Raw genomic sequence first — 15,484 nt, forward strand, 5'->3', positions numbered from 1 at the left:
TACACTCTTTCATCATCCGTTCTTTTTCCTTTTCGTTCCTCTTGCGAGTTGTTTGCTCATGTACTTGAACCGTGTTGCTTCATTATAGCACTCTCGTGCTCTTTGTTGATTAATCACCTCATTCAAAAGTTTTTTTTTATTTTGCGAAGTTGATACTTTATGCACAAGCAGCAGAAAAAAGAAAACCGAAGAGCAAAAAATCACAAAATGAGATCAGCTACTGAAAAAAGTTGATGCATCATTTGTGCCACATTCTTTAACTTTTGTATGTGTGTGTGTGTGTTATTTTGTTGTATTCATGTTGGCGGTGGCAATGCCATAAAATGCGAGGCGCTAACAAAAAATCAAGAGAAAACATTGGTGAGACTTCATTAAAATTCGAGCAGCGTTTTATGAATAATTTTATCATTTTTAACGCTTCCTTTTTCCTTCTTTTCGTTTTTTTTACTCTCTCTCAAGTTATATCGTTTCTGGTTTTATTTCTGTATGCACAAATAAAATACCGAAAAAGTTCATCTATTTCACTCACAAACCAATTCGTACTCGCATTCATGAAATTTATTTATTTTCCGGTATGTGTAAGCCCAGACGATTTAACTAGGCCAATGCGAAAGGCACTTCAAGTTTTGTTTTTCATCTTCATCTTTTTTCTTTGATATAATATGATTTGTTTATTTTCTTCTTCTTTTCCTCTTTTTTTCTCAATGTAAGTGTGATTTGAAAACAAAAAATAATAATTGTAAAAGATACTTGTGAAAAAAAAAAGTTTTATCTTGTTTTTATTTTTGGCTCAAAAAATTCCCGACTGATTTATTCCATTTGTGCTAAAACATATTTTCCGAATATCTTCATTATTATTCGAGGATTTTCTCGTTTTTTTTATGCAAAAGTTATGTTTAATTTACGGCACTCTTACCACCCAATGGTCAAACATGTAAATGATGTGGTAACTTTTCGGTGGTGAATTTCGGCCGCACAATCTTAACTACGGCAAAATTTTTGACGAAGAAAATTGGGATTTTCTCACGAAGATAAAACAAAATAAAATTTACAACATTAAAATTAATTGGATTAAACTAGAGATTTTAACCCCATAATATAAATAATAATAATTATAATTATTACTAGCACCCATATTTCGAGAGGTATTAAAGGCGAAAGTTGTTGTTTATGTGGAAAAACAGACTTGATGAATATAAATGTTAAAAGCAATTTGTGTAGAAGAGAGCTGAAACAGCGTTTAATGATAAATAACGTTGATGTCGTCTTAGGATGAGACAATTTCTTGTTGTAAGTTGATGTTTTGATCCGTACTAAGAATATTTGCTATTTTTGCATTAATTCCCAATTAAAATGGTTAGGCATTTGCGACAATTTAATTTTTTAGTTTGTGTTGAATGTGACTTTTAATCTTCTGGTAAAACAGATTTTTCGCTGAATAAAAAAGAAATTTTATCTTTTATTTTTTTAAGAAACTTTATAATTAGGGATTTAAAACTCATTTTAAAAAATCAATAAAATTAAAAAAAAAAACAGTTTTTTATATGAAAAAAAAATTGAATCATTTTGGAAAATTGACAAATAAATTAATTAAAAATTTGATTTTGAAAATTAATTATTATGGAGTTTTTCTTTTTTGATTCTAAAAAATTTTGTAGAAAAGTCTCAAAAAGGAAAAATAAAAAAAAAATCAATAAAATTTGAAACAAATTAAAATGAAAATTTCTTTTTTTTTATTTTGTTTTTAAAATATTTGTTGAAAAAAATTAATATGAACCTTGTTTAAAATATATTTTTTTCGAAAGCCAGTCAAACAGGGTCTATAACTTTTATTCTTAAGTTTAAGTCACAAGTTTTTCCGCCCTGTTTCTAATGCAGCTAATTCTGAGCCTTTCTTTTTATTTTTTCATAAACAAAGGATCAAAGATTAAATTCCCACTAGACGAGTAAAAAGATATGCCAACAGCAACTTTGTGTGGTTTTATAATACGGAAAAGACAATAATAATATTCCCGAGAGTGACTGCAGTCTGATAATAAGCTGTAAGCCTGATAACTGCAAACATTGTTACTAAAAGTAGGGCAACATTGAAGGAAAAAAATAAACATTAACACATATCTATTCAAATTGACGCATCGCGTTGTGTTGATAAGAAACTTACAAACTTGGTAAATTTATAATTAATTGCTTTTTGAGGAAATTTCATGCAGAAAACAAAAATCATAACGTGTATTCTATTCATTTTCATTACATTACATTTCGTTAACATCATAATAATTTTTCTTTACCAAACAAAAATATTTTTCAACACTCGGCTTTTCCCGAACAAAACTTTTCTCATGCAAGACAATTAAAATTTCCGCACAGTGTATTTTTTTTTTGAATTCATACAGCAACAGAAAATGTCTTGTTTGACTTGTGTTTTTCTTGCGCGCACACACGATGAAAGTTATATGTGTAATCTCTGAATAAATTTTTTCACCACAATATTTAACATTTTAATGTATTTAAATTAACATAATGAGATGAATTATATACGCGTTTGCCGAGAAGGAAAGATAGACAGAGCGACGCTTATTATATGCGGCAAGATAGCGTTGTTGAATGACGTCTCGTGTCGTTGCCGTTGTTGCCGGGAAGCGAGATGGAAAAAGTTTTGTGGTGTGTCGGTGTCGTGGTGTACAGGCAATGTGCAAGCAAACAAGTAATAAAAATAATATGAAAATAATTTCCTACAGATTTTTTCTTCGTATTCACTTGTGATACTTTTTTTTTCGAAGCAGTGTTTTCATCTTTATTATTATTAAGTGCTCTTAATGCCATAAGATACTCTGCTTTCAATTTATGTGTCATACAGGATAATTTAAATATTTCTGTATGGGAAAGTCGTGAAATTAAAAGGTCATTTAATGGATCAGATGTTGTGACTCTGTGACATTTTAAATTTAGCTTGACTGCTGCTGTAACTTAATTTTATTTAGTTCACCACGAAAAAAAAGGATAATTTTTTTGAATATTGATTTTTCATTTCTTGACACTTTGAAAAAAAAAAAATTTATGCACACACTCGACTTTACATGTCATATTTAGAAATAAATATAATTTTTTATTGTCATGGCGAAGGACGCTGACGAGGGTTCCGAAGGTTGACACGAGTCATGGGAATGTAAAAAAGGACTGTTCAACAATTTATTACACTTACGAAATATAAAATCGATTTTAAAACAGATCAAAAAGTTTTCTACAAGAGATTTCACTTACCGGGTATGAATTCGTGGAAGTCAAGTTTGCCTAAAACGAGAAGAGAGAAAAGTAAAACGATTAGAAAAATTGTTCCGTATTCGTTTTCGACGAAAATACAAGATAGAGAACGCTCAATTAATCAACGTAATGGCAGAAACGAGGAAGAGAAAATCACAATGATTATCTGAATTTAATTAACCTGGTATAGTGGGATGAAATCTTTGACGTTGTGATGGCATTCGGCATTCCATCAATATGCGATAACACAAATACTGACAACTACCGATGACTCTTCAAATCCGGTTCCTTTGTTTGTGTTTGCATGCCCGTCGTAACCCCTGCCAATACGAGTAAAAGACACCCGTTGGCACGTAACATAAATAACAATAAAATTGATCTTGACAAATACACTAGATTTATCCATTGTGTCATTCGTTGTTGCTTCCTTTAATATTGCCTACTTTTTTTATTGTACTTTTGTTGGATATTTCACTCGCACATTTCCCCAAAAAAAATATAAAGCAATTGCACATATTATTGTTTCGTTGTTGCTAAAATGAAAAAAAAGGCAGCGACAACAACTCTATGCGACCCTTAAACGCCCAACTTTATGGTCTTTAATGTACATTTTATTTATTTTGCCTTATTTGTACACGCCAACGCACCAACAACTAGAGCGACAATATGCAGTAAATAAAATAAAAACGAATTTATGACTTACCCAGAGCGATGCGTACGCAAGTTACATTCACGATTTTATGAAGTGAAGATTTATTTCTGGGAGCTATTTACTATGCGTATGAACACCAACACTTTACAGTCGTTTTTTGATCATGCACATTTATTTTTGTGTGTTTTTTATTTAAAAATTGTCTACAATTTGACTGAATAAATGTGTTTTATAGTGTCAGATTGTAAAAAAAGAAGCCGCAAACATTTTTTTACATTTTGTCCTTTGTCCCATTTTTAAAGTAAAAAAAAGTTGAAATTTTTCATGAAATTTTTTTTTTTTCAAAACGTTTTTTATCAACTTTATTTTTACAATTTATAAAAAATTTTTTTTTGATAATTTAAATTTCTAAAATTCTTTCCTTTCAAGTTTAATATTTGAACATGGACATTATTTTCTCTGTAATTTTTTCTTTATTTTTTTGACATTTTTTTTTTATTTATCATTTTTTAAAATTTCAAAATTTTAAAATCTGAAGGAAAATATCAAAATTTAGTCATTTATTATTTAAATTTAAATTATTTCAATTTTTTTTCAATTTCAAACTTTTCTCCCCCATTTTGACAAATTTTTGAAACAAAAAAATCGACGTAAATTTAGATCGGCCTAAAAAACTAATAAAAATCGCTCATTATCGCCATGTTTGATGTAACGAAAAACAGGAAAAAAATGGCGTAATTCCCGCTGTGGCGCATATCAATTTATTAAGGACTTTATTGATGGTTGGATTTCGGTGCCCATCGTGATATACGATTATGTTTCCTTTGTTTGACTGTTCCATTGCAGAGTTTATTGATTAAAGCTTATCCTATTTTATTTCATCATCATATCGAAATTCGTTGTTCCGCTATGGGAAGGTGCTGTGCAAATTTAATGTCACATCAAAACGGTCCATAAATCGTGCAAAATAATTATTTTTCAGTGGTAAAAAAAATCAAGTGTAATTCATTTCTGCAACACCACAATTACGAAGCTAAAAATTATTTCACACATAACCGTATGCGCCTCGTGCACCAGAAACTCTATTAAAAATAATTATATCCACAGGGAAAGTGTACACACACCATCCATGCTCTCGTGATACGGATAGCAATAATAAATGTCACAACTTAATCGTTTCTGATCCTCACAACAGTCAGTCGTTGCTCTGTCGCATTTAACTACGGAATAAAATAAAATAACAATTTAATGAAAACCGCACTGTATTCTGTCGTCGTCGTTATACAAATTGATGTCTGCTGACTCTTGTTGTTGTTAATGACACGCCGGACTGGAAATGTGTGTGTATACTACTTAGCTCGGGCATATGTATGTTGGTTTGTTTGTCATTTCTCGTGGAAATGTATGCGGAGGAAGTAAGGAAAACCATTTAATGTGCTTGATTTTTATTATTATTATTTTTATTACGGCTATTATACGAAACCTAATTCGAATGAAATTTATTTTTAAATATTTTTTTTGCCTTTTAACGATAGAAAAGAGGGACGAATTTTCTTTTTTTTTCATCCTTCGATGCATCCAAACTTTTCTTTTTGTTGGCTTTTAGAACGTAGAAGTCATTTTTTTCGTGGGCTGTGCTTTTTCCTGTTATTCTAAAAATAAGCTAAATTCAATCACTATATGTGTTGAAAAAAAGCCTCTTTTAAAATGTTCACATAATAATAATATGACAATTTCCTTCTTTTTACTACTGTTTTCCGTTCATAATGGAAACATTTTCATAAATTGAATCAATTTTATATTATTTTCTTCTCACAAGGAGAAAACATTTGAAGCTGATGTGAATTGCGCTCAAAAAAATTATTTTAAATTTAACATTTTATATTTATTTTTACCGCATTTTGAAGAAAAATTGTGGTATTACAAGATTGTCTAGCCACGTGATTTGAAAACTTTTCAGGTCATGTGGTTTGAAATTTTTTTAGGTCACGAAGTTTGGAAAATTTTCAGGTTTTGAAATTTTTAGGTCAGTTGGTTTAATTTTTTTAGGTCTAAAGACTCGAAAATATTTCAAGTCACGTGGTTCAAGATTTCTAAGGTCACGTGGTTTGTAAATTTTTCAGGTTTAAAAATTTCTTAGGTCACTTGGTTAGAAACTTTTTTTTATGTCACGTGGTTTAAAGATATATGGTCACGTATTAAAAATAAATATGAAACCACGTGGTTTAAACAATTTCATACTTTAAGAAATCGAAATGCGATTCCATCCCTGAATTACAACTTTTGTAAATTTTTATTTTATTTTTATTTTTTTTTGTTATGTTGATCTGCCTGAATTTACTGACAACTGTTTACAATGAAAATACCTCCATAAAAAATATTACTGCAGGCTACAATTATTGCCTATCGGATTATTTATAAATATCGCAATATTTATTTTATTTTATGTTATGCTCAGAAATTTGAATTGAGTTTTATGAATATTTATTTATCTATTCAAAAAGGATACTTCTTTCCTAAACCGCTTTTTGTGAACAAATTGATTGATTTTGTTTCAATTTCCGGTGCATAACTTTTAAAACGAGCTTTAAACCCCTAAATAAATAATAAATTGAATCATTTGATCGATGAGGTCGTAGATCACAGCAGAGCGAAGATGCATGGCAGAAGAAAATTTATACGATTTTATTGAAATGAACAAAAAAAAAAATAAATAAAATAAAAAGCAATAAATTTTATAGACATTTTACTGTTATTCAATGGTTTTTGCATGACTACAAAATGTGCAGTGCATGTAGCAAAAATCTGGCTATCTCGAGACAATCGAATAATTAGGACACTCTGTTTTCCCATATTTTATAGGTTTTTGTAGCAAAAAGTATGATGATGCTAGTAAAGTTACAGATGGCTGTTTTTATGGCCGAACTGAAACGTTCGTTACTTTATTTCGGTATCCAGAATATTAAAGTGAAATGTTTTTTTTTTTCGGTAAAATGTTTGACCTTTTCATGTGGCAACTAGAGCGGAATGAAATAGAATAATAATGATCATAACCAAAAATGTTGACAAAAAAAAAATACACCCACAAAGAAAACATAAATCTTTATTCCTGGTTCCCCATTTTTTTTTCATTGAAACAGGAAAAAGAAATACAAAACAGTAATAATAAAAAAAATAGTCAAATTATGTAAAGAATTGTATTTTTTCTCGGAAAATTATTAAAATATATTACAAGAGTCCTTAAAAGAAAAGAGGTTTACAAGAAAAAAGAACAAAAAGGGCTTCATTGAAAGGAACTCCGGGTCCAAGACTGATTCAACATTGTGTGGTGGAAGAAAGCTATTAAAAAATTTCTCAATCACAAAACCAACCATAAACGATTAAAATAATAGAACAATTAATCATGTTGACTATTTCTCTTCATTCTATGCTTCCTTTTGTACAGCTGCTTTTTTTTCTTGAACCTTTTTAGAGAAATGTTCAAGAATAAACCAACAACCATTTTTTTCCCCGTTTGATCTATGATGTTGTTGCCAATTTTCACATTGTCCTACGTTTCTTCCGTTCGCTCGTTCATTATATGTTTCGGTCATATATTTTTTTATGGCAAATTACTTTGTGTGTCCTACATCATTATTTTCAGAGAGAGAGACCCTTTTATTACCGATAATGATTATATAGGTGGTGGCCATTTATTTTGTGTGTTCTCGGTTCAGGTAATCAAAACAAAAAAAAAACAGTAAATCGGTAATGAGGACAAAAAGTGTGCTGCCTATATAAAGAGATTTTTTTTGGCACACCGAACACATTGTGAAGCCTGAACAAAATTAATTACCGAAGCCAATTTATTTTCTGGGGCAAATGTGTGTCGTCACTGTCACATGCAAAAAGGACATCGTTTGTCTGCGAAAAATTCCTTTTATTGGAATTTTTATTGAAATAATTGGTCAGGTGAAAGTCTCATAAGGGAACGTAGTAAATTTTCTAAATAAATCACGTTTTTTTATTCACTTTTTATTACATAATTAGTCCTTCCTCCATAAATGTTCGGAGTAAAAATAACAGAAACTGTAATTATTAAATACACATAACTTGGAAAAAAAATTTTCCCCTCCCAGTTACAAAATACCACATTCATTATAATTAAAATATTATAATTATTCATTAACGTACAACAAAAACAGGCCATTTAAAGTGTAACGATGTTAATGCAAATTAAACACTTGAGTGTATGTGGATGAATATATAAGTCACCTGCCAACTGGTGTAATGTCAGGTGGCATTTTGTGTAAATTCTGGCGAAAAAATTGTCAACAACGCCTCCCGTTTTCGAGTCTATCTGATGACAAATTCAACAAAAATTATTTTTATTCATGCAATGATACCCTTCTTCGTTAATTTTTGAAGTGTCCACATTTTTTTTTATTTTGAGCAATAATTAGTAATCAACCGTCATATAATTAATAAATACGACTGTTATCGTTAATTTTACAAACACACACAAACACTTGAACTGCCTTTTTATTACTGAAACCAGTGATATCCAAATCGTTTCAACGAAAAATGCTCTCAGGAATTTGTAGAAAAAAAATCATTGGGCTTCAATAACCCCAGTAGTAGTTATTTTTAAGTATAAAGTACACTCAATAATTGTGGTAAGAGTGGAAAATGTCGGTAATTATAAAAAGGCACGCTATCAAAGTACATTTTCATTGTGTTACAAAAAAAATTGTGTTCAATAGCATTATATAATGGAAAGTTTTATCGTTTGAACACGGAGAGCTATAATATTTATAAATAATTTGTAATCATGCATAATCAGTTTTTGTTGTCTGCTAAACGGGGTGCCTGCCTTCAATGAACGAGTTTGTAATAAACAAAAAAAAAAACAGTAACCTCCTTTTGATCGGAATCATCGTAAATAACAATTAACTCATTTTGATGAGCATAAAATTCATTGTGAAGAAAAAGTGTATGAAAAGAGAATGAAACAATTTACATATTTTTTCATATCTTTTGACGTTGAAATATTTTCTAGTTGAGTCATTGCTCGGTGTAACGCATACAACCAATAAGTACATTAATTATTGTTTGCATGACAGTTGATAGTCTCTGGGTTGATGGGTGATTGAAACGGGTATCAGGAAATTACTTATTGATTACATAATTTATTTCGTTCATGCTTGTTGATGACTGAAAAAGGTGATTTGACTGAATCGGCATTATTATATAAAGTGTAATTGGTGAATAAAAAAAATCTTTCGTGAAATTTACTTTTCTGAGAATTTTGCATTTATTTTTTTTTTATTGAATTAAGGTTCAACTTGAGAATCGAAAAGGGGAACATCCTGTAGGACAATGTTACTTATTTTTAGGTCCTGGAGAAAATTACACCCAATTTCATTGAAAAAATACATGCGAATTTTTGATGATTTTGAGTTAGTTATGTCTAAAGTAATCGAAAAAAAAAACTCAAAATTCTGGAACGAGCTTTTGAGATTTTAGACGTGGATTTGTGGGTTTTCAAGTACCTCTTTGGCATACCTAGCCGAACTAAACTTGGCTAAAATCACTAAAACTCATTCCAGAATTTTGAATTTAGTTTTTTTTTCAATTACTTTAGGCCTAAATAACACAAAATCATCAAAAAATCTCGTGCCATATTTTTTCGATGAAATAATGAAATCGGGTGGTTTGTCTTCCAGCTCTTCATTTCAATTTAAATTTTTTAAATTTAATTATTTGTAATTTTTTTGGAAAACTCTAAAAAAAATAATCGCTTTAGAAGGATATTTTAACACTATTTAGAAGAATAATTTGAAATCCTTATTTTTCAGACTCACGTGGGATTAAATTAACCTTTGAAAGGCCTATGTTAACCTCTTGAAAGGATAATTTTTCAGAACTGGGAATGATCATCTCCAAAGGAGGCTAGATTGGCCATCTAAGATACTCTATTAAAAAAAAGGGATGAAATTAGCCCCTTTTTATGGATAATCTAACTCCTTTTGCAATCCGGTGGGGCGCATATAAATTTAATTTCAAACCCATAGGATGACAACATTCGCTGCATGCATTACAAGGATTAACGGAATCAGCATTTCGTTATTATGGCATGCACGACGTCAAAATCAGTTCAATGAGACGAGGCGAGCCTTACAAATCGAACACGAAACCGAAAACAAAGAAAAGGCAGAATTGGGACAAATATATAACATTGTCACAGAGCTTTATAGTAAACACGTTCATCTTTCCAATGTTGTTGTACGGCAGAAGAAACAGAGACATGGCAAGTCACATCCCTTTAAATATGCATCGAAAGCAAAGACCCCTTTTATACGTGTGTGTCAGTGTTGTTGGTAGCTGCTAGTACAAAAAAACATGTGCACAAAGAGAGCTTTTCGTAAATGACAAAAACGTGATATGAACAGAGCAACCCTTTTTTACACACAGGAGCAGGCAGACACAATTTAGAGAACGAGTCATTTGCAAAAATAAAACTACTCCAACGTATTATCGGGGATGACAATGTGACAGTACCGTCGTCGTCGTCGTCGTATCGAGTTGAAAAGCAACATTTTATAGGAGGACTGTAGCGAGAGCAACAAGAAAAGCGATGATGATGATGGTGATAAGAAATGTTGCATCATAAAGGATTCAGTGCATGTCGTACAAATTGAATAATTTTATCTTTGAGATTTTTTGCCGTCGTCGTCGTCGTCGGCTACGTGTGAACACAGAGCATCGTCTTTTTTTGACATACAAATCAGAGAGACATTTATTATTCCGCATACAATTTCTAATATTCATTCTGAAACGCGCGTTTTATTTCCTCCTGATTAATTTGCTTTTATTAAAATTTTCACTTAGCATTCAGGCGTCGTGCAAACAATGGACACGTTTCATTCAATTGACTTGGTATCTCTCGTGATTTATTCCAAAAATCTCCTATTGACTAGAACTGCCGCAACAACTTATTAAGCAATTTGTTTTTGTTACAGACACATTTTTAATTAATTAATTCCCCTGTGCGTGAAAATATAAATTAACAATTTTTTGGACAATTGAACTCCGAGTCAGTGCATTTCTTACGGAAAATACGCAGAAAAAAACAATACAATTTCCAGTTTAATTATTCAGTGAATACATAATAATGACGGTAATTATTTAACGTGTGATACATAAATAAATTAAAATAAACTAGCGCTACTCGGAATTGCATAAAGCGATAAAAATTATAATTATGGCACTTTTGATTTTTTTTTGCAGCGTTGCGACAGAGTTAATAAATTTTTTATTGACACAAAAATCGATCAAATTTTTAAATTAGGTTACTCGCGAAAATTTATGCGAAATTCCTTAGACTCGTGTATTGCGCGAAAGATTAAACCAATCAACGTTTATTAACATTAACATTATTTGCGTTCTCTCAATATAAATAATCAACGTGTATATTTAATGTTATTTATACTTTTGTTTAAATAATTATTATTCGCTGATAATATTTATTTTCACAAGCACACATATTTTTTAAAATTTAATTTCTACCTGGAAAGGTTTATATTCAATTATAATTTATCGGAAATAATTGAAGAATAATTTTATAAATGCGTATTTAATGGTACACCATTATAATTAATCCATTTTTTTCGTTGAATCAGTAATCATGATAAAAAATTTTCATCGTTTTTCAGCGAAAACTATTCATTTTACTTTTTTGTTTGTTTTGCTTCGCTGGAAATGAAGTGTCTTTTGTTCGCATTTCGACAACGATGCTATCTGGCCTATTATTAAGAGTGCTCGAGCAGTTGCAAAGAAATTTTGAATGATCTTTTCCGTAACTACATGAATGGTTCTGAGCAAGATAAATGGCAGAAAAGTAATATTTTTAAACGAAAGTATTCATTCTTGTTTCGGACGTCCTTCCATTCTTCCGGCTGAAAAGAAAAATTGCTTTTCTTTGCTAGTAAATACTCGTTCACTTTTGCGACTTGGAACACAGAGCAAAAATCTTCAAAATAAATGTTTGTGAAAAGGTAACGGAAGAACTATTCACCTTTTCAAGTTCGTTCAAAAGTAATTTAGAGATTTTTCGCTGTTTTTTCTGTGATTAAATCAAACAAATTACGGATGGCGTGTAATAAGAAAATGTTTTTTTTGCTTATGTAGAGGAAAATTTTTTCCGTTTTCCTCATCATAAATATGAAAAGTCGTGAAATATCATCTTTCTCTTATTTTTTTTCAACTTAAATGTCCATTGTGTTATTTCTTTTGCTGAGATTTTGCATAGTTCTTAAAATTTTTTGTAATATAATGTAAAATTTACAAGATAATTTAATATCCGGGACAGAAGAGAGAAAATCCGTTTAAAATACTGGAAATGAAAAAGTTTTCCCTCGTCGTGTTCCTTAATCGTTTCGCAGAGCGAGTCAAGTGTAGTAACAAGAGACAAGTCAAGTTTCTTCCGTGTTTGTATAATAAATTTACCAACTTTACTTTTTACGCGTATGACACATTTTGGGATTACTAAGTGAGACTTTCGTAAGTTTCGCGCGTTATAATAAAATAACAAGAATTATGAAGGACAGGAATGAATGTTATTAGAGTTATCACACATAAAATTATTATTACCATTATATTGATATATGCTAAAACTTTTCGGAAAAGGGATGACGGTAGTTTGCAAAGGGAAAATGGTCCGTTTAATGTGTGTCAAGCAGACACTTTAATCGTTATACAATTTTCTAATGTGTATGGGAGATGGATCATATTGCACGAAATTTTACACACTTCATTTACAGCTCGGCGAGAGATGACGAGAGCGACGTTTCTTATCCCTTTTTGAGTTCGGTGAATCATGCATTTGCGTATTTTCGGAGGTTGGTTAAATTTTTAAAAGGAATTTAATGTTGTGGAACGTAAAGGTGTTAAGCATTTTATCGTCACCACCTTTTTCAATGAACTCGTGAAAATATTGACAAAGAATGAAAATTTCTTGTTGTGGTTATCTTTTATAACGTCGTATATCAAATATATTTGAATTTGTTTGTTGTAACTACCCAGTGGGACGAAATCTTAGGGGTGTGTGGATAAAAAAAAATAAATTTTATCCCTTCTGGATAAAAAATAAATTTATTGGATAGTTTTCCAATTTTTTATTTAAAAAAAAAATGAATAAAATAAAATAAAATTTTTTTATTCAAATTTTTTATTTTAAAAAAGTTAAAAAATTCCAATTTTTTATTTAAAAAAAAATGAATAAAATAAAATAAAATTTTTTTATTCAAATTTTTTATTTTAAAAAAGTTAAAAAATATAAATATTTGAAAAAAAAATCAAATGAAAATTTAGATAATATTATTTGAAGACCCACCATACTTTCAATGGATTTTTTTTAAATTAAAAAATAATAAATTAAATTTAAAAAAAAATTACTTTTGATTTTAAAAAATATTTTTTTTTGCTATTTCGTCATTATTAAAATAAGTACCTATAAAATAATTTTTTTCATTTAAAAAAAAATTAAATTTGAAAAAAATTCCTACAAAAAACATAATTGTAAAATTTTCAAAACTTAAAAAAAAACCATTTTATTCCACTGGGTAAAAAGTAATAAAATTATGCTTACATGATGTGAAATGCATACACGCGTGATTGCCTATCCTTTTCAAATTCCTACATAAATCATGTTATTACTGCTCAAAAAGTTGAAGATACTGGTAATTAACTAATCTATCCTCTTTTTGGATGGCAACATCTTCTTCTGTAAAAATTCGTAATCTCTTTCGTGGATGTCACGCAAAAATACGAGGGGAAGGCATTAAATGTTCCGACGAGTGAAAGTAGGACAAAGATTGAAATAAAGTCAATTAAAGTACCATTAATCATGTGGACGCAAAAATCTGTCATCATATGACATTCTTATTAAATTCACAACATCAACAACAACAACAAGAACAACAAAAAAAGACGTTCAACGATCTGCCAAAACCACGTGAAATAAAAAGAGTCTATCCATCCGTGCATACACTGCTTTGTTGAATAAGATGAATAACTTGTATCATTTTTATCAGACGCACATTTTTACACATTTTGACTCTTTTTATTTTTTTCATCTTTCCAGGACTACTCGAGACGAGTGTCATTGAGCGACGATGCTTGTTTTTTAAAATACAAAAAAATAACGACGACGACGACGCATGCACAACAGACACAAGAAGAAAGTATCACATAATCCTGATGGTTTGTCATCATCATCATCTTCTTTTGCTAATACGATACGACATAATGTTAACATTTATGCGTATAATCTAATAAAATAAATGGCGTAGAGATGAGACATTAGACGATGTACTTGATAAGAGAGATACATGGACGACGGCGCGTTTTATATATTATTAAAAAAAAACTGGGACGAAATAATTTCTTTTAATACGCAGACTTTTTACACGTACCATACAGCAACTTTATAATGAATTTTTTATTCTCATACCTCATAAAGACCAAAGTTTTGCGTGTCTTCTCTTTTTTTTTGTCTGGTAGTAATTCTACACTTTGTTAAAATAATAATAACAAGACGACAAAAAATGAGGATGATGAAACGACTCGAAATCAAGTGAAATTTCAAACGATTATATTTTAGCAACTTATGAATATTCAGTATGTGTTAAATCATTTATCAATGTCAAGAAGGAGGACTTTAACGTTGTCTTCCTCGCTTTTTATTATCCAGAAAAAAATGATCATAATAATAACAATAACGCGCAAAAAGAGGACAGCAAAATTTCTTTAAATTTTCATTACAAACAAATTTACACATAGGACAAACTTTTTTTTGTGCTGCTTCGTCAGTCTCTTTTTGTAGATTAAACAAATGAAAACGAATATTTTATGACAAAATCTGTTTCGCATAATGCAAAAAAGAAAAAATTAAGCGGATTAGTGATGATTATTTTTGTGCGTATTTTTTGTTTGTCCCTTTTGCTGCGCACCTATCAGGAAAAAAAATATATTAATAATAATGTATTTTAACCAGCTGTACGATTTTGTGTGTCCACTTCTGAGAAAATAGAAAATAAGCGGAAATTGAAAAGCTCTAGCTTTATTTTTACCGCATTTCAAAAATTTTCCGGAAAAATGTGGTGTCATGTCCGTCGTGCTGTCTATCCGTAGCGCTGTGTGAATTTGCCTTTGCTAATTCAAAATACGGTGTCATCCATTTATGACGTCATTTTCACGTCATGGTTCTATTTATTTAAGACAAATCTTAAAAATTATAAAAAGAATTTTTTAAAACTCGGAAATTTCGTGGAACATCAAAGAAACTTAAAAATTTTTAAAATAATGAAAACTTTGTGGGAAATTCGTGGAAATTTGGAAAAACTTGTAAATTTTCGGAACATCAAAAAATTTAAAGGAGTTTCGTGAGCAACGTAAAACTTGAAAATTGTTGGTAAAATTCGAGGAAAATTGGATAAATTTCCTAATCCTCAACAGTTGGGAGTCTCGTAAATAATTTAAAAATAAAAAATTTCCAGTGAAAAACAAAGAAAAAATTCCTGTTAAAGTTTT

The 15,484-nt window shown here is 30.0% G+C and overlaps 1 protein-coding gene across 1 annotated transcript in view; it reads right to left on the reverse strand.

The window, feature by feature from the left end:
- Positions 1 to 15,484, reverse strand: part of LOC134835644 (cytoplasmic polyadenylation element-binding protein 2) — a 170,447-nt gene that overhangs the window by 45,067 nt on the left and 109,896 nt on the right. Inside the window, exon 4 of the mRNA XM_063850562.1 lies at positions 3,262 to 3,291. Within this exon, the coding sequence (XP_063706632.1) occupies positions 3,262 to 3,291 (30 nt within the window). The remainder of the gene's footprint in view (positions 1 to 3,261; positions 3,292 to 15,484) is intronic.

The sequence above is a fragment of the Culicoides brevitarsis genome, chromosome 3, assembly GCF_036172545.1.
Source record: "Culicoides brevitarsis isolate CSIRO-B50_1 chromosome 3, AGI_CSIRO_Cbre_v1, whole genome shotgun sequence".
NCBI lineage: Eukaryota > Metazoa > Arthropoda > Insecta > Diptera > Ceratopogonidae > Culicoides > Culicoides brevitarsis.